Source organism: Lissotriton helveticus, chromosome 2_1 (genome assembly GCF_964261635.1).
Source record: "Lissotriton helveticus chromosome 2_1, aLisHel1.1, whole genome shotgun sequence".
NCBI lineage: Eukaryota > Metazoa > Chordata > Amphibia > Caudata > Salamandridae > Lissotriton > Lissotriton helveticus.
In genome coordinates this window covers 1,097,879,856-1,097,907,205 of record NC_136059.1, presented here as the reverse complement: position 1 = coordinate 1,097,907,205, position 27,350 = coordinate 1,097,879,856, and the positions used below count along the sequence as shown (strand labels likewise).

At 46.6% G+C, this 27,350-nt stretch overlaps 1 protein-coding gene across 1 annotated transcript in view; it reads left to right on the top strand.

Moving 5' to 3' along the window:
- FREM1 (FRAS1 related extracellular matrix 1) overlaps positions 1 to 27,350 on the top strand; it is a 792,938-nt gene that overhangs the window by 635,970 nt on the left and 129,618 nt on the right. The window contains exons 27-28 of the mRNA XM_078675906.1: positions 2,893 to 3,094; positions 7,037 to 7,181. Coding sequence (XP_078532032.1) covers positions 2,893 to 3,094; positions 7,037 to 7,181 — 347 coding nt within the window. The remainder of the gene's footprint in view (positions 1 to 2,892; positions 3,095 to 7,036; positions 7,182 to 27,350) is intronic.

Here is a 27,350-nt window from a genome sequence, read left to right as displayed (position 1 = left end):
TTGAGCTATTTAGAGATGCAACTGGGATTGGGGCCATCTTGGTCTTGGCTTGGACAGCTGCCTGTTGGCAGGACACTTGGCATGCGAAAGGCGACACCAGAAACATTATGCTGCTGGAACTTTTCCCCCTCATAGTGGCCTTTTCCATATTGAGGCACAAGCTCGCCAACAGGCAGATCATCCTTTGGGCTGACAACCATGTGGTAGTGCAGGAATTGAACTTAGGGACATCATGATGCCCACACGCAGAGCAGAGCATGACAATGGTGCCCGAGTGGACCCAACCTAGCGATGCTGGTGGACAATGTGCTTGCCCACACGACAGCATAGAAACACAGTAAGGGGGTCATTAGGATCGCGGTTTTTCCGCATCCTCGGGGCCGGCGGAAGGCACCGCCGGCCCAGAGGATGCGGAAAAACCGCAGCGGACTGACCAAAGACCCACCGCCACATTAGGATGGCTGGTGGGTCCTGGTTTCCGTCCGCAGCTTTTCCGCCGCGGCTGGCTTACAACCGCAGCGGAAAAGCTCTAATATGGTGATGGTGTCTGTCAGACACCGTCCACCATATTAGGATGGCCTGTAAAGTATGCTTTTCCGCGGCGGGTTTTCCGCCGTGGAAAAGCATGCGGAACTTCACTGCGGGGGCCCGTTGCGGGCCCCCTAGGTGAAGGGGGGGTGGGGGGTGCACATGGGGGGTACCTATGGTACCCCCCTGCATTTGCATGCAGAAAGCGGCAGGCACCGCGCGGTGCCTGCCTCTTACTGCATGCAAATGCAATGCGTGCATTTTTAACATTGCGGCGGGTGCAGCTTGAAGCTCCACCCGCCGCAATGTTAAAAATAGAGGATGTGACCGCAACCCTTGCGGTCACATCCTAATTGCACAGGAGGGAACTCCGCATGCCATGCGGAGGTTCCCTCCTGCTCTGGGGTCGCGGACGGACGCAAGTCCGTCCGCGATCCTAATCGACCCCTAAGTGTTGGGAAGTCTTTCGAGCCTCGACCAGTGCAGTGAGCAGCGCCGACATGATGACTAGGGATGTAACAGGATTCACACATTGGGCATTCAAGGGCAGGAGAGGCAGGTCATGGGCTCATGCACATCTCAGCGCACTATCCTATTATGCAAAGCTGGTCATGGGGAGGGACCCGACAGGCTTATTCTATGGCAAGGCAGCAATGGAGGGTTGGGAGCGATTGCACCCCAGGTGTAAGGACCAAGGCGCCCCATTGATTTCACTTTGCTAAGAAAGGTACTGGAAACCCTCCCTGACATTTTCAGGCCTCGGCACAAGGTTGTGCTCTTTAAAGTGAACTTTGCACTTGCCTTCTTCGGGGTTTACAGAGTTAGCGAGCAAGGAGCCACCTCCAAATCCAACCCGGGGTCAGCATCCATACATACCGGAGACGTGCATATAGGGAAGGGGTACATGATACATTTATCCAGGACAGACCAGGAGGCTAAAGATAAACACACCCATCTGGATTGTCTTGACTACAGCGCATGCTGCCTGGTCTGTCGCGATTACATACAGCAGGGCCTGCACAGGGGGCGACCACTTTTCCTACACAAAGATGATGCATACCTCAGTCGCTTCAATTTACTGCTGTGCTATGAATGGCCTTAGCCAAGGCCGGCCTACCTCCCAAAGAAGGGGGCACAGACACTACAAGGGGATCTAGCTGCGCAACACAGGGTTGACTGGACTGGGATGTCCAGGCATGAGATGGGCTCAACTACTACTAGCTGTCCAAGAAGCATTGAGACAGGAAGAAAAAACAGATGCTGTCATAGTACATTTAGGGGGAATGAACCTGGCATGCCATGGAAGGAAAGACCTCCTGGGGGTGATGAAATCTGGCCTCACAGCTTTTGCTAGGCTAGTCTGCCCAGCAGATCTCATATGGTCAGAAATCATAGCCCACCGATAATGGAGGGGCAGTAGAAAAGTTCAGGCATAAGCTGAACATCTCCATGGCTAAAGTGTGTAGGGCAAACAGCTGGGGTTTTGTGAGGCATGGGCTTATCAATCTCAGAATGCCGGGTTACTACACAGCAGACAGGGTACCCTTAACCGGGGTGGGCATGGACATGTTCCTTCTCATTATATTCTGATTACTAGAGCGGTTAGGTTTTTCTTAAATGAGCAAACAAGATAGAGCTGCTGACAATCGAGAAATCACCAGCAGTGTGGCGGAGACAGCACAAAGACAGCCAGAAAAGGACAGTAGCCTAACAAGAAGAGCAGCTTAAACAGTGTCTTTGGGATGCCTCCTGGCAGGGGCACTGGGAGCAGGTGATTTATGATCCATATGTTATGCAATGTGAAATGAACTGCAGCATTTTTACACCGAAAGTGGCTTCTCCTTGTATTTAATAAAGCGGACATGGGCTACTCACGCATGAGGGAGAGGTTTGGGAAGTCAGACTGAAATGGGGCCCATGAAGAACGCCTACTGAGGGTGGGAGCCAACAGGAGCGGGAGAAAAAGCCAGTGACCTGTCTATCTATTAAACTGTTTAAGGTATACACCCGTTACAACGGATCTTTTACTCCGCAGACCCATTACAACGCGACCATTACTCCGCATACCATTACAACGCATTGCGCTGGGGGGCGCTCTAGGATAGGTAATAAGTATAATTTACTATCCAACACCTTCCATAGGGTCCACGGGGACTGGAGTTAGAATAGTAAATTATACTTACCACTATCCAGCGCCCCAAGGCGCTATGCGTTGTAACGGTATGCGGAGTAAAAGTCGCGTTGTAATGGTCTGCGGAGTAAAAGTATGCGTTATAACGTCATACATCCACTGTTTAATGCTGAAAGGATTTGCTTTTTACATCCCTTTATGATTCATTTATATATTTGTGGGTATTATTTTAGGTGGACCATGTAGACAGAAGTGCCCCTAGAATTGTGCACATTCAGAATCCATCCACTGTGGAGCTGCTGAAAAATGGGCGCTCTGGCATCTACATCACTGGCAAGGATCTGAAGGCCTCTGACCCTGGCACTGAGGAGGGAGCAATCATTTTCCGGATTTTGCGGGGTCCACATTACGGCTACCTGGAAAATATAACCTCAGGTATTGTGTTTTCAAATACATACTGAATAATGTGTGTACACATGAACATCAGCTGTGATTGGCCAGTCATAATATACGTGTGGGAATGATATCCAGAGACTGACACAGGTCTCAGTACAGTCACCAGTTGCATTTCAAATTGTGCAATTCAAACAGACAACCCTACAGCAATATTATACTTGAACAAACAAAGCAAAACAAATTCCTCCCCCTCTCAAAACTAGCCCAGGAAATATGGACATACGCCACAAACAGAAATAGATGGCAGGGTTACCAGGAGAGCAACACACAGAGGCAGACAGACTGCCCAGACAAGGAGGGGTAGCCATGAATGCCAGTCCGGGTATTTGCACACACTAACACTAGCGCAGGAAGAAATAATCATTATACACATTTATTAGACAGCGGGTACGATTCACAAAGGTAAAATGAGACGAAAGTCTAACTTTACGACTTTTGGTATTCACAAAGGGTATTTACTACTCGTAAATACCCTTTGTGAATACCGAATATCGTAAAGATTAACTGTTGGTATTTTCAAAGGGCATTTATGAGTAGTAAATGGCCTATGTGAATACCAAAAGTTGTTAAGTGAGACTTTTGTCTTAGTTTACTTCTGTGAATCGAGTCCTATAGCAGAGAAGGGTTTGTCACGTAGATCGTGTCAGACTTTACCCAACAGCATGCCTCAGATTTATTCAAAGTTTTATATAGCACGAACAAGATCCTTACGGATATCAGAGCGCTTCACAGAGACAGGGGTAGGGGCAGCAGGAATGGACAGAGATAATGGGAGCAGTATAATAGTCACTAACATAATAGGATAACAGTAACGTACAGAAAACATAGCAATATACAATCAGGTAAACAAGTAATATAAGACGGCACAAGTCATTGATCCCACTACAGAAGGGTTCAGGTAAACCTTGGATGTGTGGATGGCTTATATCAATTTCTTAGGATAGAGAGAACCCTGGGTGGGGGCATCGGGAGGGTGATTCAATAATCCAAAGTGTGTCACATATTGGTCGGTAGTAAGAGAGTAGCGTAGTAGTGTCACCATCAAGTAGGAGTATAGTGCCAAGGACAAGGTGATCAGTGATACAAAGCGATGCAGAGACTCTGATCCAGCACTTATAAAGTTCAGGAGATCTTGGCCAGAAGGATGGTTTTCACCTCTTTCTTGAAGAGTGCAGTGGAGGAGATAAGCCTGGTTTCAGGAGGGAGCGCATTCCAGATCCTGGGTGCCATTCCTGAGAAGGAGCGCTTGTATGTTTTTTCTTTCCGGAATCTACGAGGTTTCAGGAGTAGATTTTTTGTACTTCTATTGGATCTCGAACCTCCTGATATAGACAACTTTTGAGCCAGGTAGTTGGGTGCATTGTGGTGCACGGCCGAGTGTGTCATAACTGCAATTTTTAGCTGTATTCTGGCTTCAAAAGGCAGCCATTTTAGGGACTTTAAGTCTGGGGATATATGCGAATGTTTTCTTGAGCCAGTAAGGAGTCTCGCGGCAGCGTTCAAGGAGGCTCTTAGGGGTGCTGTTGTGGATAGCGGGAGTCCGCTGAGGGCCACAATTCCGTAGTCTATGCGATGGATGACTAAAGCTTGTACAGCAGTTTGGAAGTCTTCGGCAGGGAGGAAGGGTTTAATTTTCCTCAGTGTGTTGATTTGGAAATTAGCTCCTTTTGTGGCTTTGCTAACGTGCTGCTGCATGTTGAGCTTGGCGTCGAGTGTGATGCCTAGGGATTTCGCAGAGTCCACGATGGTAGGTTGGACATTGAGTGCTGTTAGGTTATTGAGCCAGGTTTGGGTGGTGGAAATTTTCGCCGGGGGTGAGATGAGTAGGAACTCAGTTTTCAGGGCATTTAGTTTGAGGTGATTATCGGCCAGCCAAGATTGAGTGTTAATAAGTGTGGAATTCAGAAGTTTGATATCTTCCGGGGATTGTAGCTTTAGGTAAAGTTGTGTGTCGTCGGCGTACATATGGAATTGAACATTGGATGCTTGGAGCAAGGTGGCGAGCGGTTCCATGACGAGGTTGAACAGTGTGGGGGAGAGGGAGGATCCTTGTGGAACACCTAGATCTGCAGGCACAGGTGTAGATAGCACATTGTCGATCTTGAACTTCTGAGACCGGTTATGAAGGAAGGACGAAAACCATTTGAGAACAGTTCCCGATAGACCCATTCTAGTGCTTAGCAGCTCCAGTAAGTTCTCATGTTTGACCGTGTCAAATGCTGAAGAGAGGTCAAGAAGGATGAGGAGGCAAGACTCATTGCGATCAAGGATTTGGAGGGCGTCATCAATTATGTGTGTCATAGCTGTTTCCGTGCTATGTTTCGCTCGGAAGCCTGATTGATGAGGGTTGAGGAGGTCAAATTGGTCAATGTGTTTTGTTAGTTGGAGTTGGACACATTTCTCCAGCAGTTTGGCCAGGGTGGGGATATTGGTGATGGGACGGTAATTGTTTAGGTCAGACGGGCTGAGAATCTGGCCCTTTGCGAGCGCTATTTTTGCATTTGGGATTCATCATCCCAAATGCAAAAATCGGTAATAGCGATTTCGCTATTTTGCGAGGAATTACATTTAAGGAACCTCTATTTGAGATTCCTTAAATGCAAATCATCATCCATTTAAAAATTGCGAATTCGCAATTTCGGCCCGCTATTTACCGCGAGGTCAAACCTCGTGGTAAATAGCGAAAACTTAGAAAAATGCTTTTAAAAGCATTTTTCTAAGTTGCATGTTGCACACACACATGTCCTTTGGACATGTGTGTGCGCAACACCTGTTTCAATTTGCATTTAAGGGGTGCTACAGGGTGTCCTTTGGACACCCCTGGCACCCTTTAAATCGCTATCTTATTTGCGATTAGCTAATTGCTAATCGCAAATAAGGAATACTCCCTATTCATTCCTATGGGCCTTTTGGCCCATAGGAATGAATGGGGAGTTATTCTTTATTTGCGATTAGCAATTTGCTAATCGCAAATAAGGAATGTGTAGGAATCGCATTTCTTTATGCAATTTCTACATGAATCCCGTTTTGCAAGTCCTTAATAGCGATTCCTTATGAATCGCTATTAAAGACTTGCAAAACGGGTCTTTGATGAATCAGGCTGTTTATTCCTAAAGTAGAATCACGTTTTCACGTAAATCATTCTTTTCACCTGCGTGCCGTTTTTTCCCATAACCAGAGGTGAAACTGCAAGGTGAAAGGGAACTACACACACTAAATATTAGAAGAGCAATCCTGTGTTACTTACAAGGGACTAAAGCAATACAGAGTTCCGAATATTGTTTTGCATCTCACATTACTAAGGTAAAGAGTGTACCTATAGCCAAGGGAACAATAGTAACATGGATTTTATAAACTATATATTATTCTGCTCTTTTTGTAAGGTCAAGACTTTAAAGCTATACCAAACACAACCTTCTTGAGGAAACAAGCACTGATAAAACCAATACGTCTCACCTATGCAAGACCAATTGGCTTTGTCAATGTTCTTAAGACATGTTGCACAGTAGCGTGAGCTGATGTGCAACATGGCTACAAGTAAAAAAACAAAAAAACGCTATGACGTGGCTAGCGTTGACCGCATAATATTGCATTTTTTAAAGCCATGTTGCAGAGCAGCCAGCGCTGCTGTGCAATAAGTTGGAAAAAAAAGTGGGTAGAAGTAACACAAGGGGAAGTGGGGGGGGAGGTGGGGAGAAAGTAGCAACAGCAGACAGTGAGAGGGTGGGGGTATGGGGAAAACAAAATGAGGGAGGTGGGAGGATGTGGGAGGTATGTGCCAGACGGGCAAAAGGAGTGGGCAGCGTTGTGGTTTGCTTTTATTTGACTGAATTCTAAATTGTGTATCAGAAACTTGGAAGTTGTTTCTGCACATGAATGTCTGAAAAACAACTGCAATAATCTTTTCTTATTATTTGTCAGGTGGCTTTATTCGTGAGCAATTCACTCAGAGAGATTTAAATGGAAAAACAATACTCTATGTGATCGATCCCTCCCTGGAAATGTATTCAGATAGGTTAGAGCTTCAAGTCATGGACCCTACAGGAAATACTTCTCCTCCCCAGATGTAAGTGACATAAGTTTTAAATATACAAATGCATCCCTAGGTTCTTTCTCTTCCTTTCTATCTCAACGTTATGGTTTGCAGCTGTGCAACAGAGGGAGTCCTGTTTAAGTTTCTTATATGAAACAACATCAAGATCTCTTCAATATCCCCTACATACTCTTTTCTCCTGTCCCAACTCTCTATGTCGCCTCGCTCTAATTTTATGCAATATTTGAAGCACATGGCAGGAGATGTAATATAATTGCTGCCCTTGAAACACCTCACAAATAATTGTGTTGTTCTTGGACAATTAAGTTTCTCTCTGTGCATGATTGTAGGTATATGAGATGTAAAATGTCACTGTGTGCAATCATAATATGTAAAAGTCAGTTCAGTAGTATAGTGTGCTGTTAATACTCTACATATTGCATGCCACGTCAAACTCCTCCTCAGAACCTGGTTTCTGAAATCCAGTCAGAACAGGACTTGGGCCAACAAATTGTTTTTATATATCATCATCTCCTGTAAATGAGATTCTACTGATGTAAAACCATATTATCTACAAAGCACCCCACTGGTTCTTGGATGTCGGTCTGAACGATCTCAAGTACATATGTTAAAATAAATAACAAACTATAACAAACTAATGAAACGCTGTGCAAGCAGCCAATTTGACTTTCCATTTGTCAAGTTTTTTTGAAAATATAAAAATACAAATGCAAATAAGATCAATGTATATTGACTGTTGGTTTGATGACACAGTTAATTCATTATATATTGATGGCTGGTTGCATTACCAGCATTTGCATGCATTACTCACTTTCTGAATTGGAGTTGGCCATCTGATTGTCTTTTAAGGTTTGTAAAGTTTTGTTCCAGCAGTCTGAGAAATGGGGTTGTCGGCTTGAGGCGGGCTGAAATCCTCCTACTCAAGCAACAGCCACAATTCCTGTCATGGTGAACCACAAAAAGTCACTAAATTAACCTGTTCTTACCCTCTGGTAGCTTGGCACAAAAACGCTCAGGTTTATTAGAATCATTGTGTAACGTATTTATGCAGCATTGAAATAGTAATAAAGTGAAACCACAACACAAGAACAATTCCACACAAATTTAGAGTACAGTTTAATAAATTATTTGACACTAAAATGACAAAAATCCAATTAGTAGAACCAGTGAAGTACGATTTCCAAGTTGTAAGATAGGTGTAAAAGCACAAAGCGCCAACTCTGGTTATCTGGTCGCGCCAGACCAGGACAAAGTCACAGGTTCAAGCCGATTGCATTGGAGTGCGGGTCTGAAACAGGGACCATGTTAGTCCCACTAAGAATTGTACCTTATGTCCTGGAGGCAGATTGATGCATTGTGCTGCATCGGTTCTGATGAGGAGCTGCAAGGGTTGCGATGTGAGATCCTGCATTAGGTTGCGTCGCACTGCGTCGGCTCCCATAAAGAGCTACGAGGGCTGCAATGTGAGATCCTGGGGAAGGCACCTTTTGGGTATTAGAACTCACTCCATCAGAAGTCAGCAGCAAGGCACAGGCAGATCCAGTTGCATTTTGGCAGCTGGGAAGATGCAGGGCAGGTTTCTGGAGCTGGTTATGTCCCTGTAGCTCAGAACAGAAGGTTAGTCAGCTAGCCGTTGGAGTCACTCTGGTGAGTCTGCGTTCAGGGAGCAGGTCCAGTCTTCCTTCTTCAGGCAGCAGGGTAACAAGGCAGGCCTTCTTGCAAGGCACAATGGTCTTTTTGCCCCTCCCCACCCCCATGGGGGGCAGAAAGCCCACTAGACATCAGGGTATTGTACAAAAAATTAAAGAAGTGGGGCAGCCTGGCTTGGCATAGAGCCAGTCCCTCTACCTAAAAGGGCCACAAAAGTCTTTCTGCCGCCTATTAAGAAAGACTGGTGATAAACCCTACTGCTCGGCCTGTTGTTCAACAGAGGCATGGCTTGATGCTTAAGCAGTAGATAAAGAGAAATATCCTTTGGATTTTATAACAACCTTTCATTTGTCATTCATGTGTACCTCACAATCTAACTGGTGTATACTCACCCTTCATACAGAGTCACATATTCACTCGAGAAAAATGTACCATATATCTCCCACAAAAACTCATTAACCATCAGAGTTACAAAAGTATAAATCGATGTATTAATTAAAAAACAAATGATAAAAATACTGATTAAAACCAGGGAAAAAACCCGTACCTAACAAATACCAAATGTCAGTGTCACATCAAAGATATACACATGGACTTAAATATACAATCACAAATAAATAAACAATTCATCCAAAAAAGAAATACAAAAAATAATAATAAAAGAGAGTACATAGGGAGGAGGAGCTTGGCGGGCATCCGAGATGGCCGCGTGAGCACAGCGCTCCCCGGACCCCCGCCGCTCCCGGCATAATATCCTGCATGAATCCTGATTCTTCACGAGGATTTGTATAGAGGACGTTGGGCTGATCTACCTGGACCTTTCGGAAATTTATTTTGACACCGGGTTCCTGAGTTACGGTGATTCAAACTTTTGGGCTCCGCCCTTGAGGTGCGCCCGGGACTGGGTGAGGTTCAGTGGCCGTCTTGGAGTTGAACAACAACGGCAGGGGGATTGGACTTGTGGGTCCCCTTCTTAAGTTTCGGTTTCGATTCTGCCTCTGACTGGGACATCGGCGAGAGGGTCGGGCCAGAGCTGGGTCCAGCGCACGAGTCGGCTGTCGGGCCTTTGGCTGGACTATTCTCCTATTTGGCTGTCCCTATCCTAGAGGTACCTTTGTTGCGGTCCTTTGGTCCCGAGGCCTCCCTTTCTGGTGCCCGGTCCGTTGACCCTGGTGAATCTCCTTGTGACGCATCTCCAAAATGGCGGGCAGAGGGGACCGGGAGACGCGGAAGACGAAGACACCTCTGCGCGGGGGTCCGGTCCAATCTAATGTCATGGACCGTTATACCCACTCTAAGGGGTCCCCCGGAGCTGCCCTGCCCGGTCCCAGTGCGTCTGACCACGTCGTGGATGCGTCGACGGAGCCTTCCTTGCAGGACATCATGGGCGCCATTTCTGGCATGAGGGAGTCGATAGGCCAACAATATGAAACCTTGGCCCACAAAATTGACACCGTGGCCATCGATGTGACCTTGATTCGAGCCGATCTCTCAAAAACGAACGAAAAGGTGAAGTCATTGGACATCAAATCATCCAGCCTCACGGCGGACGTCTCTGAGATACAGACGGAGATTGGCAATCTCCGTAGGGTGAACGATTTCATGACCCGGCGCTTGGAAGATTTTGAGAACAGGGCACGTCGCTGTAATGTTCGCGTGGTTGGTGTTCCGGAGAATCCAGAACCCCACTCGGTTGATCTCCTGGTTGAAGACCTGATCCAAAACCACCTTTCTCCGTCTGGCCTTAGTAAATTTTTCACCGTGGAGCGTGCACATCGTGTTCCGGGGGGCCAGGGTAAACCAGGTGCCCCGCCGAGACCTATTGTTGCAAAACTTTTCCACTATAGGGATCGGGACGCTATCCTGCAGGCATCACGTGTGAAGGGCCCGGTGGCCTTTGAGAATGCCACGGTGAACTTTTATCCGGACTTTTCCCAACAGGTCCAGAAGCAGCGGATGGGATTTCGTGGTGCCAAGAAGCGTCTTAGGGACATGGGGATGCACTACGCTATGCTTTTTCCGACCAGGCTGCGGGTTGAGTATAATGACCGAACTTTCTTCTGTGATCGGCCGGATGCTGTGAATGACTGGCTGGACTCCTTGCCTGGCCGACCTCCTGAGACTGAGTCCGATGCCCACCCGGGCGGTGCTGAAGGTGGTGTAGAGAGCTGAACATTTCGTCTTTGCCTGGTGCCTTGTTTTGAATAACTCTTTCCAGGAGTGTATGCCTACGTTCCTCTACTGCTTATGTGATTTGATGTATGTTCTCTTTCTCGTTATTGGTCTTGATCGGGGTGGCAGGTGGGACGGAGCCTTTCCTCCTCCGGGGTCTTTGTGTAGAATAGGGGTTCTTGGGCGACAGGCACACTGCAGGTTGGGGTGGCTTTTTAGCTTTTTGCAGGGGTGCAGGGTGGTGGGTGTTTTCTTGTTATTTGGGGGGTGGGCGGTTGGGAAGTTCGTTGTTTGTGTGTTCTGTTCTCAAGGCGACTTTATCCTGTATTTGAATATGTTTCTTGTGTCATGCTCATTGGTGGGGGGTTTTGGCGTTGCTGGGTGGGATGGGGGGTAGCGGGTTGAGATTTGTTTCGTGGAACGTTAACGGTCTGGGGGATCGTATCAAACGGAGTGTGGTGTTGAAATGTATACGACGTTTATCTCCAGATATTGTTTTCCTGCAGGAGACTCATTTGGTAGGCAATATTTGTCATGCGATGAATAGGTGGGGCTATCGCCTCGTAGCACATTCGGGGTTTACCTCGGGTTCTAGGGGTGTGGGTATCCTTGTTCGGGCTTCCCTCCCCCTAGCTATTGATGATGTGATTCAGGATGATCGGGGGTGATATGCTGTCCTTGTGGGTCGCTATGAGGGTCGTGCCCTCTCCCTATTTACTGTTTACGTGCCCCCCGGCTTGCAGACTTCTACCTTTTCCGATTTGGGCCGTGTGTTGTTGGACCTCCCTGATAGTACTCTCTTTCTGGCTGGTGATTTTAATTCGGTGTTCTCCGGTCTCCACGATCGCCACCCCCCTAGAGATACTCCTGCGGCCCAACAGTGGTTGGGTGGGTTTTTGGATACCTTTGGCTTGGTGGATTGCTGGAGGCTTTTGCATCCTACTCAGCTTCAATACACCTTTCACTCTGGGGCCCATGGGAGTCTGTCTAGACTGGATTATTTCCTGATGCCTGCGGCTCAGTCGCCAGCGGTTCATGAGATTGTACACCTACCCAGGGGTATTTCTGACCACTCTCCGCTCTGGCTCCGTTTTGAGGTGGGAGTGGAGGCAGTGGGCCGGGTGGCTCCCATCAATCCGTGGTACCTTACCTCCCCCGAGACCCGCAGCCTTTTGCTTCAGTCTTTGGACGCATATTTTCTGGATAACGAGGGGTCGGTTTCCTTTGCGGTGTCCCTGTGGGAGGCCTTTAAGACGGTGATTCGTGGGCAGGCCCTCTCCCTTATTGTTGAAGCTAAGAGGGCGAGGAATCGGGAGGTGGTGGACCTTGAGGGAGAGATTTCTGCATTGGAGGATGCTTTGGAATCGGGTGTCACGTCTGCGAAACTCCACGCCCTGGGTCTGAAACAATTTGCCTATAAATCTATGGTCACGGATGCTGCTAAAGTGATGTTTCGGGAGCAACAGGGTCGTTTGTATGATGTGGGGGACAAAGCGGGTAAATTGCTGGCATGGCTGGATAAGAAGGAGAGAGCTAATCGTGTGGTGCCCGTGATTCAGTCTTCGAGTGGGGAGAGTGTGACGGACCCGATTGGAATAGTTGACTGTTTTGCTGAGTATTTCCGTGTGGTATATACCCCTGTGTCTGTGAGGGATGTGGCTGACTCTCGCCTTCTATTGCGTGATATAGCTCTGCCCAGTGTTTCCGATTTGGATCGTGTAGCGTTGGATTCCCCCTTTACTGTTGATGAGATAGCTACTGCCATCCGTTCACTCCGTTCGGGCAAAGCATTGGGCCCGAACGGGTTGCCAATTGAACTGTACAAGTTGCGTCCCGACAGAGTGGCGCCATATCTTCGCGCCATGTTTCTGGAGTCCCGGGACCGGGGTATTCTCCCATATGATCAGCGACTGGCCACGATAGTTGTCATCCCCAAGGATGGTAAACCGCGGGACCTTTGTTCATCCTATAGGCCCATATCCCTGCTGAATGTTGAGCCCAAGGTATTGGCGAAACTCCTGGCGTCCCGCCTCCTGACGGTCATTAGTGACTTGGTCCATCCAGATCAATCCGGATTTATCCCGCATCGCAACACAGCTCTTAACCTACGTCGTCTCCACGGTGCGATTGCGAGGGCGGGGCTTCTGACGGAGCCGGCCATTTTGGCATCGTTGGATGCCTCAATGGCTTTTGACACTGTGGAATGGCCTTATCTTTGGGCGGCTCTTGAGAAATTTGGTTTCGGGCCTGAGTTTATTGGTTGGATCAAGTTATTATATGCTGAACCTCTAGCGCAAGTAGTGGTGAATGGTAGAGTTTCGACCCCTTTCACCCTTGGCAGGGGTACCCGTCAGGGCTGCCCCTTGTCTCCGTTGCTTTTTGCGCTCGCCTTGGAACCATTAGCTGCATGGCTTCGGTGGGAGCCTTCGCTCAAGGGGATTCGTTGGTCACCGGACTTTGAGGACCGCGTCTCGCTTTACACGGACGACATTCTTTTATATCTCACCTCCCCGCGTAAGTCTCTGACTGTTTTATTTGATGTTCTCACTTCATTTGGTGCCAACTCAGGCCTCGTTATTAACTGGGCCAAGTCCTGCGTGTATGTTCTTTCGGGTGTTTTACCCCCATTGCCGAGCAGACTTCCTATCCAGGTGGTCCAGTCTGGCTTCAAATATTTAGGGATTTTCATTACGCTGGACCCCTCGCTCCGATTTGAGCGTAATCTCCTCCCCCCGTTGCTTAGATTGCGTCTGGACGTGGCCCGTTGGCGTAAGCTTCCTTTGTCTCCTCTGGGCAGGGCGGCTCTGTTTAAAATGATGTCCTTGCCGCGGTTCCTCTATGCGCTCCAGAATTCCTATGACGACATCCCCAAGACCTATTTCCTAGAGATCGAGAGTCTTCAAAGGCAATTGATTTGGGACGGGCGTCCACGTATTGCCCTCGCGAAACTCACCATCCCTTGGTACGACGGGGGCATGGCGCTCCCCGATATCAAGCGATATTATTGGGCTTCCCAGTTGTCTGCTATTAATCACGTGATGTTTTCACCGGGTCGAAATCCTGCATTCGAGATGGATAGACTCCAGCTGCCGGGTGGGGACTTTAATAGAGCGCTTTATTCTCGATCGGCCGGGCGCCATCTTGTGGGCCCGTCCAGGATTGCAGTCACTGTGTGGCGAGCCGCGAATGTGAGTTTGGGATGGGAGGATCGAATGACACTGGCGACGCCGCTTTATGCCTCGGAACGTTTGGGGTGTCTCTGGTCTATTATTATTATTATTATTATGCGTTCTTATATAGCGCTCGATTACCCGTAGGCATCTCGGTGCTTGCCTTGGGAACCCGTCCTGGCTTTTCCCTGTGAGATACCCGTACTGGGCATCCCCAAGGTGAAAGCCAGGCATCCCGCCGCGGGAGGGCCATAGTGGAGATTAAGCAGGCTAATGCCCAGAGCTGCAGAGTGTGAACCCGTGATTCGAGTAGGCACCGAAACGAGAATTATCGAGTCCGTGGATATTTAGGCTCAAGACCCTGCCGCGTCGGGAATTGAACCCTGGTCCCGGGTCTGACCTCTGCTTCAGGTCTGCCTCCTCTAACCAATGAGCCACACTTCTCCACTAAGGGCTTCGACCGCTGGGATATGATTGGGATATGTAAGGTGGGTGATGTCTGTTCGAAAGGTAGTGTGAAGTCGTTCCAGGCCCTCCAGGCGGAATACGGTTTGAATGGTAGAGAATTTTTTCGTTATCTGCAGGTCCGACACGCCCTCGCCTCAGTCTTGTCTCCTGATGAGGCCCTGCCCGAGTCTTCCCCCCTCGAGGATCGTGTCCTTGATGGGCACCTGCCTGATAGCACTATTTCCCTGATCTATAAGAAGCTGATCAATAATCGGGCAGACTTATTGGTCCGACTTCGGGAGGTTTGGATCGGCGATGGGTTGGAACTGGACGACGAGGATTGGCAATCGGCACTCTCTTCTCCCAAGGAGGTAGCCATTCCTGCCCGTCTCCGTTTGGTTCAACTTAAAATCCTTCATCGAGTGTATGTCACTGGTCCGCGTCTGGTGGCAATGGGCTTTTCCTTGGATGGGTTATGTAAGCGTGGTTGTGGGTCGAGTGCTACTTTTTTACACATTCTTTGGGAGTGCCCAGTTGTGGCGGCCTACTGGACTGCTTTGCTTGAGGTGATGACTGCTGTGACTGGTGTTGCCCTGCGGCCGGAGCCACGACGGTGTCTGTTGAATGTGTGGGAGCCCACTGACTACTCTGTAGCCCTGACCAGATGGGCTACCTTGGGTTACATGATTGCGAAACGAGATATTGCGCAACTCTGGGGCGCATCCAGGCCCCCTGAGGTCTCAAAATGGGAGGACAACATGGACTGGTCCATGTTTCGTGAGAAGACTGTATATGTGGCCAGGGGCAGACCCAGGGCGTGGACGAAGATTTGGGGCCAGTGGAATGAATATCGTGGGGATATCTGTACCCCTCCCCTTGTAGGCACTACTGATGTTGTCCTATCTCCCTAGGCGAGCGTTCCCGGAACCCTTTCATACTGTTTTGTGAATTTCCGGTTCTCCCCGCTGCTCCCCCCCCCCGACCTTGTTAGAGCCGCAGGGCTCTTGGTATGTTCTCCTGATTGTCGACCATCCCCTCCGTTCTTTGGGCTGACCTTGCTTACTGTGCATTCGCCTTTTTAAATGTTTGTTTTTCTTTTTGTATAAAACAAAAATTCAATATGCTTTGTGATATGTTGGGAGTAATGCTTGGTACTTGATTTGTGCCTGACCATGGGCGTACATCTCTAATTTATTCCTTGTGCCTTATTATTAGCGGCCAGCCCGTGAGGTTGTAGGCCCATTCTTGTATTTTTCTATGCTTGCTCAAATAAAGGTTTTTGAACAAAAAAAAAAAAAAAAAGAGAGAGTACATAACACAGGCCTATCAGCGGGATATTCGCCTAGGAAAAAAAGCCTATCTTGCAGGGAGGATAGAAGCCGCCTCCAACTCCTGTAAGGAGATTTTTACCATAGTTAGAGAATTTACGGCCCCTCGTTCCAATGTATCTCGAGGTACGCCCTCTAAGTCCTGGGCTTCTGATCTTGCAAATTTTTTCACCAGCAAGATTAAGCTTATCCAGGACTCTTTTCCATTGGCGGCGCCCGTGGGGCTGATTAACCTCGAGGACGACTCGGGCCTCGCGGCCTCGCTAGGCCCAATGCTGGCCGTTTTTCCATCCATCTCAGCCCCTGCTTCCTTAGCGCTTATGGGCAATCTTAAATCTGGGTCGCCCTTGGACCCCTGCCCGGCCAAATTCTTGGCAAAAATGGCGGAAGCTATAAACCCGCTGGCGAATCCACTCCTGAACCTCTCGTTGAGCCAGGGATTGGTTCCGCAGGCCTGGAAGCAGGCAATGGTTATCCCCTTGCTGAAGAAGCCTGGTCTCGATCCCGAGGCTCCGGTCAGTTACAGACCGATTTCTCTTCTGCCGGCTTTTACGAAAATTTTGGAGAAGCACGTACATACGGTGCTCTCCAATTTTCTGGAAACACATGAGATTCTGCACGCCACTCAATCCGGCTTCCGTCCAAACCTCAGTACAGAGACCGCGCTCCTGGAGGTGTCAGAAGCCATTAAAGGGGTACTGGACGCCGGGGGCAAAGCCATGCTGGTCATGTTGGATCTGTCGGCGGCCTTCGACACCGTCCCCCATGAGGGCCTTCTCGCTAGACTCTATGAGATTGGCCTTAGGGGGACGGTGCTCAGCTGGTTTTCATCTTTCCTAGCTGGCCACCGACAAACGGTCTGGGCCTCCCCAGACTCGGCTGTGATGCCGCCATTGGGAGTCGGGGTTCCGCAGGGCTCTATACTGAGCCCGACCCTCTTTAACATCTTTATGACCCCTCTGGCGGTGTTGGCGGAGTCGTTCGGGACCCAGATCGTATCCTATGCCGACGACACCCAGCTCCTCTTTTCTTGTAAGAAGGGAGGAGACTTCAATGGAGAGAGTATCCGGGATTGCCTTGAGGCTGTTTTTAAATGGTTTCAGCTGAACAGCCTCAAGTGCAACTCAGATAAGTCTGAGGTACTCTTCTTCGGGTGTGCGTCGGATCCTGACTGGCAAGCTTGGTGGCCCATTAACATGTTTCCCCCATCCTGTCCATCTCAAGTAGCTAAGAACCTGGGGGTCAAGATGGACAAGGGTCTGACGTTGAGATCCCAGATCCTAGGGGTGACGGGCACATGTTTTGGCCTCCTCAAGACGTTGAGGAGGTTTTTACCTCTCTTGTCTGAGGAACACAGGAAGCTGACCATGCAGGCTCTGATTGGCTCTAGGTTGGATTATTCTAATGTCCTCTACCTGGGCCTGCCAGAGTATCTGTTGCAGCGGCTCCAAGTTGTGCAGAATGCTGCCGCGAGGGCCATTTATGGCCTAAATAGGCGAGCCAGCGTTGCCGGCCTTCTGCAGACCCTACATTGGCTGCCTATCCGTAAACGGATCGCCTTTAAGGCATTAACTTTGGCCTACAAAGCTCTCCATGCTGTGGGAGCTAAGTATCTCCAAAGGAGACTCGCCTTTTACCACCCTGCCCGCTCTCTTAGATCAGAATCTCTGTTTCTGGCGGCGGTGCCGCGCGTAAAGAGAGCTCGCACTGGAGGCCGCTCCTTTGGACTGCTGGCGCCACAGCTGTGGAACACCCTGCCGCTGACACTCCGTGGAGCTACTAGTTTACTTGCATTTAGGAAAGGCCTAAAAACTTGGCTGTTTGCCCTATAGGCTGTTTTTCTTTTTCTTTTCTGTTCTGCCTTCCACTCTGTTTTTATCACTGTGTTGTGTTATTCTACTGTAGGTCTCGTTATTAAAGCGCCGGGACACTCTTTTTGAGTAGCCGCGCGCTATATAAAAATAAATATAACATAACATAACACAGACAAATTCAATATGTCCCTTGTTTGTTACATATCTGTATTGCGACAATGATTATGGTGTAGATCTTGGTACACAGTACTGGGTGACCTCCGCCTTTCTTACAGGTTATGTATTGAAATGGGCATCGACGCGTTTCGATGGATTAACATTTTTTCACCATTTTTATCAAGACAAAGCAATTTGTACTCTCTAAAATCACAAGATTGTATCAGAAGCAGGTGTTTCAATTTCACCAGTGCCTGAGTGATGGGAAGCAAATGTCAGTTAACTAGGACCTGACCAGGCAGCACTCCACAATCAACATATTTAATAAACTATGAACCCTCAAACAAAAACAGGTACATTTAATAAGGCCCCATTCTTTTTATTAACATCATGTATTGCCTCCCAGTTCTAGCCCCACTTAAATCATCTTATTGTTTAAATACAAATTCGTTTCACATTTGAAAAATGGTAATGGATTATTCTGCATCCCTCACGATAGCTAACAACCTCAACTGGTCTCTGTTGTACTAAAGAGTTGTATGGTACACTTCTCTCACTCTCTCCTGCTTAAGCAACCAGGCCCCACCCCTTCTTTTTAAACATTTCCCCCTGGTATCTAGTGGGGAAAAGGGTAAAAAAAAACAAAGGGGCGAGGCTGCCTACCCTGGCATTAGATCATGTCCCACCTAGCTGTCTTTCTGGTTCCGGGGGGCAGAAATCCCACTACCCAATGCACATATATTTTTTCTTTTTTTAGGAAAAAATATAGGGTGTGTTCAGCCTGTTCAGATGCACAGCCTATCCCTCACTCCTGCTGCCCGATATAATTTTGTAGTTTTTAAATGTTGGCTGGCAGAGAGAGGAAAATCCCAATTTCATGTTGAATGGCTGCACTGTTCAGGCTGTGGTTTAGGTGGCAACCTGGGAACCCGGCGAGCCCTGGGCATTTCTAAAACCTAGGGACACAGATTAATCCAAGGTGGTGTGGCTTGCACAGATCCTGCTACATTCTCTTGTCCAGAATGCCCTGTAAACATCAAACTTTAGTTAGAAACACTATCTCGTGTTTCCACTCTTCTACCAATAAAAACGGTACCTCACTTGTGTGACTGGACCTAGCGCCTGAAAAAGGAAAGGCCCTAAAACTTAACATGGGGGTATCACAGTTTCATCTTCAAAATTGATCCATTCAGGTTATGTGGGTAGCAGCAGTGTTTGGGCTTAGGCTCGGCCACCACCCAGAGAAACCTATTTAACCCAGACATTTCAAAATGACAGACACACAGAGTATTCCAGAGTGGTGTGACCTGAGAGGATCCCAGCATGTTTTCTTACCCAGAATGCCATGAAATCTTGGCTAAAATCACTAATTTTCCTCATATTTCTGTTGGGAAACATTCTGGCATCTACAGAATCCCTACCACCCAGAGTTCCCACACTTCTCCCAATTAAAATGGAACTTCACTTGTGTGTCTAGGTCTATAAACTGAAACAGGAACTGATTAAGTCAGGGAGTATCGTATGATCATAGCATTTATCTGTTCCTATCGTTGGCACTAGGCACACTGTCAAGATTTCCATTACGTTCAGAACATGATCACAGATACAATCAAAACATATCTTAATAGACCTATGAGATTCACTTAAATACACTTTAGGCAGGTTAAAGTACCCCCCTGCACTTAACATACTATGTTAATAGAAACCTTTAATGGATGTTATTCTGTTCCACAGAAAATCTAAATGATCTCACATGCATCAGTTAAGTTTAGCCTCACAATCTTAATACTGCCCTATGCATTTCCTATTACCTCATACATGATATCACAGATTCCATCCTGCACTACATTATCAGCTCATCAAAGCTTTAGGTACATCATGAAACAAAGCAATATTCAGACTAAGTCAAAGTTTTTGGATAGCGTTACTGTGTGTTTTTAATAACACTTCAACAGATGAACTTGAGCGATTTGACGCCTTCGGTCTAATTTTCTGGATGTGGGGTGGCCTGCTAATCCACTGGGTTGGTGGAGGCTCTTGCCTCTATAGCCATCAAAGGACCATCCTACATATGTAGACATCTCCAACAGCCTGGAGGAGACTGTAGTGTCTTGTAAATGGAATAGCGGGACTCTTCTGGACATTGATGGACTCCGTAGGAGAATGACGTAATTGTTTGGGTGTGTCTGGGTGTGGTTAATAAAGTTCATGATGCAGTTCGTAGGGGTAAAGTTTGCACTCTGAAGAATAAAGATATTCACTACCGAGCTCCGTGTGTGGCGTGGTCATTTGCATGCTTCCGGGCTGGGGCGGATACTACAAATGGCGACGAGTTAGGGGATCTGTAACCCGAAGTAACAAGAGTGCTCTCCCTGAGAGTTCGCTGAGGTCCCAAAACTGCTCATGCATGCCATGTGAGCCTCAGTTGAAGTGAAGCAGTTTATGGTTGGTCTATGTGGAGGAAAGTGCCAGCCAGTGCAAGGCTTTAGAAGAAGGCAAAGTCCGTATGGAAAGTTCAGTCACAGTCAGCCCAGAACTTGCTGGTATGGCTAAAAGAAAAGGTACTGCACCGCAACATGACACAGCAGGCATCGGCCAGGTACAGAGAAGCACAGAAGGGTGCTATAAACAGGTGCAAAAAGCTTGCCAAAAGCAGGAGCCTCCAGGCATCAAGAAATGCTAAAGGCAGTGAAAATCAGGTAAAATGTAGAAAGTTGAGAACGGAGAAGTTCATGCACATAAGACAAACCAGTTACTCACCACCAAAGATGAAAAAGAGGCCATGCGACATCTAATTGGCTGCGACAACACTGATGCAAGTACGCAGCTGGTGCTTACAGATGGTGTGGATGGTGCTGATCCAAGCGGTTGGCAGACAGCACTGTCCGGGCCTTACCCCCAATGTCAATGAGGTCCACACCTGGCAATAATGCCACTGTTTTCCTGAAACCTCCGCTCTCATTCGATATCACCAGAAAGCAGACTATTTCTGCCAGATGGACTGCCTAGATAAAAAAATTATAATTTCATCGGCACGCTAGAAGAAACAAATGACAAAAAGATCATCAAATACTTGAAAAACGTTGCAGGTGATGGTGTGAAAGTAGTGATATAGAAAATACCACAAGCTGATGAAACATTTTAGCTTCAGATTAAGGCGGCATTAGGAATCAAGTTCAATCCAGTGGCGAATATCGACTATAAAAGATACATCTTCAGCCAAGCCAAACAGCAAGCTGAAGAAAAGACGGTTGAGTTTGCGGACAGACTTGAGGCCCTCATCAAGCATTGCAAGTTCAATGATTTCAATGATGAAGAGGCTATCTGTCTCAGTGGCATCAATAGTTGCCTATCCAACTGGTTCAGATGACTTATTCTGCACAAGACACTCAGGGCCAGATGAAGGGAGGCAAATACCGGTCGGTAACGGCCGATTTCGGACGTTACCGATCGGTATTTGGAGTTTGGCATGTAGGGGCATGTTAAAATACAGATTCGGTAATTTTACCGAATCGGTAAAATACTGAATCGGTAAAATGACCGAATCTGTATTTTGACATGTAGGTAGCACTTTAATCAGTGCTACAGGGGTTTAAGAATTCGTTATTTACCACCTACTAGAAGTTGGTGGTAAATAATGAAAACCCTTTAAAAAGCATTTCTTTTGCTTTTTAAACAGTGCCATGTTGCAGACATACATGCCCCAAGGGCATGTATGTCTGCAACATGTGCACCCATGCACAATTGAGGGGTGCAACAGGGTGTCAAAGTGACACCCTGCCACCCTTCAATGTTTCCCCCAATTACCGAATCGGTATTTACTGATTCGGTAATTGCCATTCATTCCTATGGGCCTGGAGGCCCATAGGAATGAATGTCAATTACCGAATCGGTAAATACAGATTTGGTAATTACCAAATCATACCGATTCGGTAATTAAATCGGTAAAATTACCTGCATCCCGATTGCCAGTTCTTAAATACCAAATCGGTATGATTCGGTATTTAAGAATCGGTAATCTGGGATTACCTACATCTGGCCCTCAGTCTGGAGAGAGTGTTTATGGCTGCAAGAGCAGTAGAACGTGCAGATCATCAAGAGGCTGATATGGAAGCTGGAGTAGCCCAGAAGGAATCAGCATTGAATCTAAAAAGTAAGCAGAGACGCAAGGTCAAGGCCCATAAATTGATATCTCCGAGGAAACATAAATTGTGTTTCAGATGTGGACTCACCTTTCCGCACGAAGGAAAATGTGCCACCATTATACAAACATGCAAAGGCTGCAAGAAAGAGAACCATTTTGTAAAGGTTTGCAAAATGAAAGAAAAAATAACTGCATTACTTCGAGAAAAGAAAATGGACACTTGAAAGCTCCAGAAACCCTCTAGTTATGCCCACAAGACCAAGCAGCTATGCCAATGGAGGCAAGTGGAAACAAAATGAAGTTAATCATCATCAAATTCACCTTCCAAAAGTTCTTCAACATTCATTGTCGAGTGACAGTGAAGAAGTTGACTGTGCAATGATGATGTCAACTGGTGAATGACAAGAACACAGGGGTTTGGCTTCATGCAGAGACGAGTCCAAGTCCAAGCGAGATCACCATGTGAAACAACCACGTTCCTTTGGACATTGCCCCAAGTTCACATTAAAGGTGGTGTATCGATAAACATGATGCTGGCAGAGAAGTACAAAGAACTGTCCCCGGTTCCACGCCGATCACCTTTGAAGACATAGGTATACATGTGGGATGCCTCTACACCATTGCATAGTCAAGGATCTTTTGTAGCAACCATGCAACACAAGACGACGAAAGTACAAGTACTGAATCATGTTATTCAAGGTACTTTGTCAAGGGCATGTTTACTCAGTATCAGTACTGCTGCACCATGAGTCTGATTTCCATTAAGAATAACATAAAAGAACATGCAATCATGGTAAGTCAGTTCCTGTCGTTGTTTCATGGACTAGAAAAGCCCAATAACCATGAATTTGCTACTTCCTATCAATGAGCACATTTGTCCTGCTGCTCAACGACATCGTCTAAATGCTTTTCACTTGCAGGAAACTATTGAAAAACAACTGGAAATGCTGTTAAAGCATGATATCATTCAACGCTGTAGTGTTCCAACACCATGGGTTTCACCCATAGTGGTAGTGTCCCAAGAATGAGAGTTGAGGTGCCATGCACGTCTGTGTCGACATGCACCAAGCTAACAAGTCACTTGAGAGAGAACGCCATACATGTCCACACATTGCAGATATAATGGCACAGTTGAATGGTGCCAAAGTCTTTTCTCGTCTTGATTTGAACAAGGGGTGTCATCAATTCGAACCAGACGAAAACTGCCGGTACATTACCACCTTTTCGACCCACCTTGGTTTGTTCAGATATAAAAGACTACGTTTTGGGGTGTTGTCAGCTGCCGAATTTTTTCAGGATGTAATTTGCAGCATAATGCAGCCTGTCACACATGCTTTTAAATAAAGTGATGATATATTGGTATTTGGGACCACTCGAAAAGAACATGACAAAGTATGCCGCTTGCTGGCCAACGTCCGTCCCACTTTGAAGGCGGGAAAGTTTAAGTTTCATAAAACAAAGCTGGAATTCTATGTGCATATTTTCTCTGAAAAGAGGAGGACACCAGATCCGGCTAAAGTACAGCCTTATCGCCCACTACTCCACTAGGACCCGTTACTCTCAGTGCCCCTATGAGCGACTTGACGAAAAAGAACGCTGTGTTTAAGTGGTCACCTGTATGCGATTGAAGCTTTAAGAAAATCAAAAATACAATTGAGAATGCTACTGAAATGGCCTATTTTGATGCAAAACTTCAAATTGAGATTGTAGTAGATGCTATCCCAGTGGGGTTGGGTGTGATCCTGGCCCAGCACAGTGGACACGACAATGCTCACAGGCCCATTGTGGCTTATGTGAGCCGAAGTCTGATGCAGACTGAACGGGCTTATTCCCAATCTGAGAAAGAAAGTCTAGCTGTAGCGTGGACTTGCGAACACTTCCATGTGCTTCTATATGGAAAGCACTTCACTCTTGTCACTGACCACCATGTGTTGCTCACCATTTTTAGGAATCCAAAGGCCAAGATGCCCCCTTACATGGAGAGGTGGGGTTTGCAATTGCAACTGTATGATTACAATATTCTGCTTAGCCCAGGGAAAGATAAAAATCCTGATGACTACTTTTCAGTGCAGTGTCACAGTACAACGTCTAAAGCGCATGAGGCCTATATGAACTTTATAGTTAAGTAAGGCTTACCTGCAGCTCTGTCAGTGGATACAATTCTTACTGCTACAAATACAGATAGAGATTTGTGTGTTCTCAAAGACATTATTGCCCAGCAATCCCGAAGAAACACACTCGACCTCTTACAGATGACTTTAATTACCAAAAATTCAAAAATATGAGCGAGGAACTCTCTGTCACTCAGAAGGCATTATAGTAAAAGGTTCTAGAATTGTCATTCCAGTGAGTCTTCGACAATAAGTCATTAAACTTGCCCATGAGGGCCATTGTGGCATTGTTGCTACCAAGAGAGCTCTTCAAGTACGGTTTCCTCGCCTTGATGAAGGAGTTGAAAGAGAATTAAATGCTTGTCATCTGTGCAACTGCCTGTCTCCCAAAACAATGCCTCCTCCATTAGTTATGTCTGACCTCGCAAAGCAGGTGTGGGAGAGAATTGCGATTCTAATAGGTTTACAGATAATAGAATCTGGATTTTATTAAAGACAAGGAGGCTAGCATTATGCATTAAACCTTTATTTCCCACTTCTCCGGAGTACCATTAAAAGCTCATGGAATCCTTAAACATCACATTCAATAAGAATCTTCAAGTCCATAAATAACACTTGACCACCATCTTCATCCTCTTTTCGTTTTCCTTGTCCAGCTTTTCTTCACTTCAGAACTCTTGAAAGAACCATATTTAATTCTCTATAACAAAACAAATAAACAAATTTAGCAAACGTAAACCACTTCTTAATGCTTGTACCAAAGAACTCTAAACTTAACAGTAACTCCTAAAACAAATCTTAAATATATTAGAATTATTCCACACCTAAGGAAAGCGTAAGAGGGATAATGCTAGCCTCCTTGTCTTTAACCCCTTGACTGCGGGGTGTTTTCTTCCGCTGCGGGGGGGAAGGGGGACCGCGCGTGGCACCGCTGTGCTGTTGACGAGCTCAGCTCATCATGAGGCACAGCGGAGCTGCCCTCGTGACGAGCTGAGCTTATCACACCACACCCGTTTTTAGAACATTCAGCACAGCGGGGAAATTATCCCAGAGTGTGAACGTTCCAACGGCTGTGACGAGCTCAGCTCGTCATGAGGGCAGCTCAACCGTCCCTCATGGCAAGCTGAGCTCGTCAACAGCACACAAGGGGTTAATAAAATCCCGATTCTATTATCAGTAAACCTATTAGAATTGCAATTTTATGTCAAGACAGGAGGCTAGCATTATGCATGTTCAAAGCTTTCTAAAACCCATTTTGAAACATGTTCAACTGATTTAAAATAAAACCTCCTGAACGTAGAGACTGAAGACCACAGTCTGCTGCTTTCATAATATACTCTAATCTTCTACCTAACATACTCACCTTACTTGTCATTGCTCCACGGGCAGAATGTGCTGTGAATTTAGACACATCGACACCTGCCTCCTTCATAGCGCATTTAACCCATCTAGCTATAGTTGCATTAGAAACTGCCTTATAAGGTTTCACATAAGAAATCAAAACCTGATCTACACCTGTTCCCCTTTTTTCAAGCATTCTGCTTTCATATTCTTTCAAACAACTGGATAAAAACCAGAACTAGACATAGTTCTAGTTCTTCTACATAACTCAAGAAGAACCCCATGTAAGTCTCTAAAGCCTCGACATCCGAAACTCTCCTGAAAGATATAAGGCACAATAATGTTGCCAACTTCCAGGACAACTCCCTAGACTCTAAGAGTGTATTACTTGGCCAACCCACAAATAATTGCAGAACCAAATCAACATCCCATAAAGACTTATACTTATAATCCGTAGGCCTCTTAATCGAATCCCTTTCATAACTCTACATACTAAAGGACTCCTTCCAATTGGCACACCATGACTTAAAAAATGGCCCGCAGAAATCGCTGACCTATAACAATTCACAGTCCTATATGACATTTCGTTTTCAAACAAACCAGCCAGAAAATTAGCTACTTGAACATGAATTACTTCCAAGGGATCCAAACCCCTTTCCAAGCACCAACAAATCCAAACCTTCCATGATCCTTTATATCTCTGCCTCGTCCCTGGTGCCCAGGACACAAACAATAAATCTGCAGCCATTCCAGAAAGATCAGTGAATGCTCTTGAACCCCTGATATATTCCAAACTAGAAGGTTGAGAGAACCTGACTCCACTAAGGGGTGTTCCTTCCCTTCCACATTCTTCAAAAGACCTCTGTACTTCCAAATTAAAAGTGATTCTGTCATGGCTAACTCCATTACAGAGGGAAACCAGGCTTGACTCTTCCAAAAAGTAGTCACGAAAACTATTTCACATCTCTGTTTCCACACATGAACCAACACTCTCTAAATCATAGAGAACGGGGGAAATGCATAACCCTTCACACTCCTCCAATCCTGCAAGAACGCTTCCACTGCCATGGACCCTGGATCTGGCCTCCAACTCACATACCTCTCCAACTGGAAGGTTAACCTTGATGCAAAAAGATACACTTCCAGAGGACCCATTTTCTCCAACACATTTGTATGAAAATGTCCTCATTCAGCTTGAAATCGCTGTAATCTATCATATTTCTAAAATTCCAATCTGCCGAAACATTCTTGACACCCGGTCAATACTCTGCCTTCAGACTAATCTTGTGTTCCAGACAAAACTCCCATATTTCTTCGCTAACTTAGCCAGACCCTTGGCCCAAGTACCTTCAAGTCTGTTTATGAAGGCCACTGCAGAGACATTTTCCATCCTGAGCAGCACTGTCCTGCAGAACAAACCTCTCTTGAAACTTTTCACTGCAAACAAGCCTGCTCTCATCTCCAAACAATTTATATGACTCTCGTTTTCCCACGGGGACCACACACCCCCAGTCTCTTTCCCCATACCAGATGCGCCCCAGCCAAAATTGCTCGCATCCGTCTCCAAAACAAAAAATGGGGAAACACCAAAAATTGCTCGTCCGTTCCATGCATCCATGTTCTCTCTCCACCAAATCAATTCCTCCTTTGCCTCCAAAGACAAGACCACCATGTCTCCATACCACACACTTTCGACAGCCCAATATTTATCAAACGCTGTATTGCCCTGTAATGTAAGGGACCCGGAAAAATTGCCTGAATTGATGAAGACAAAAGACCAATCACTCTTGCCAAATCTCTCAAAGTTACTCTCTCCCTGTATATAACTTTCTGAATTTCTTGCTTTAT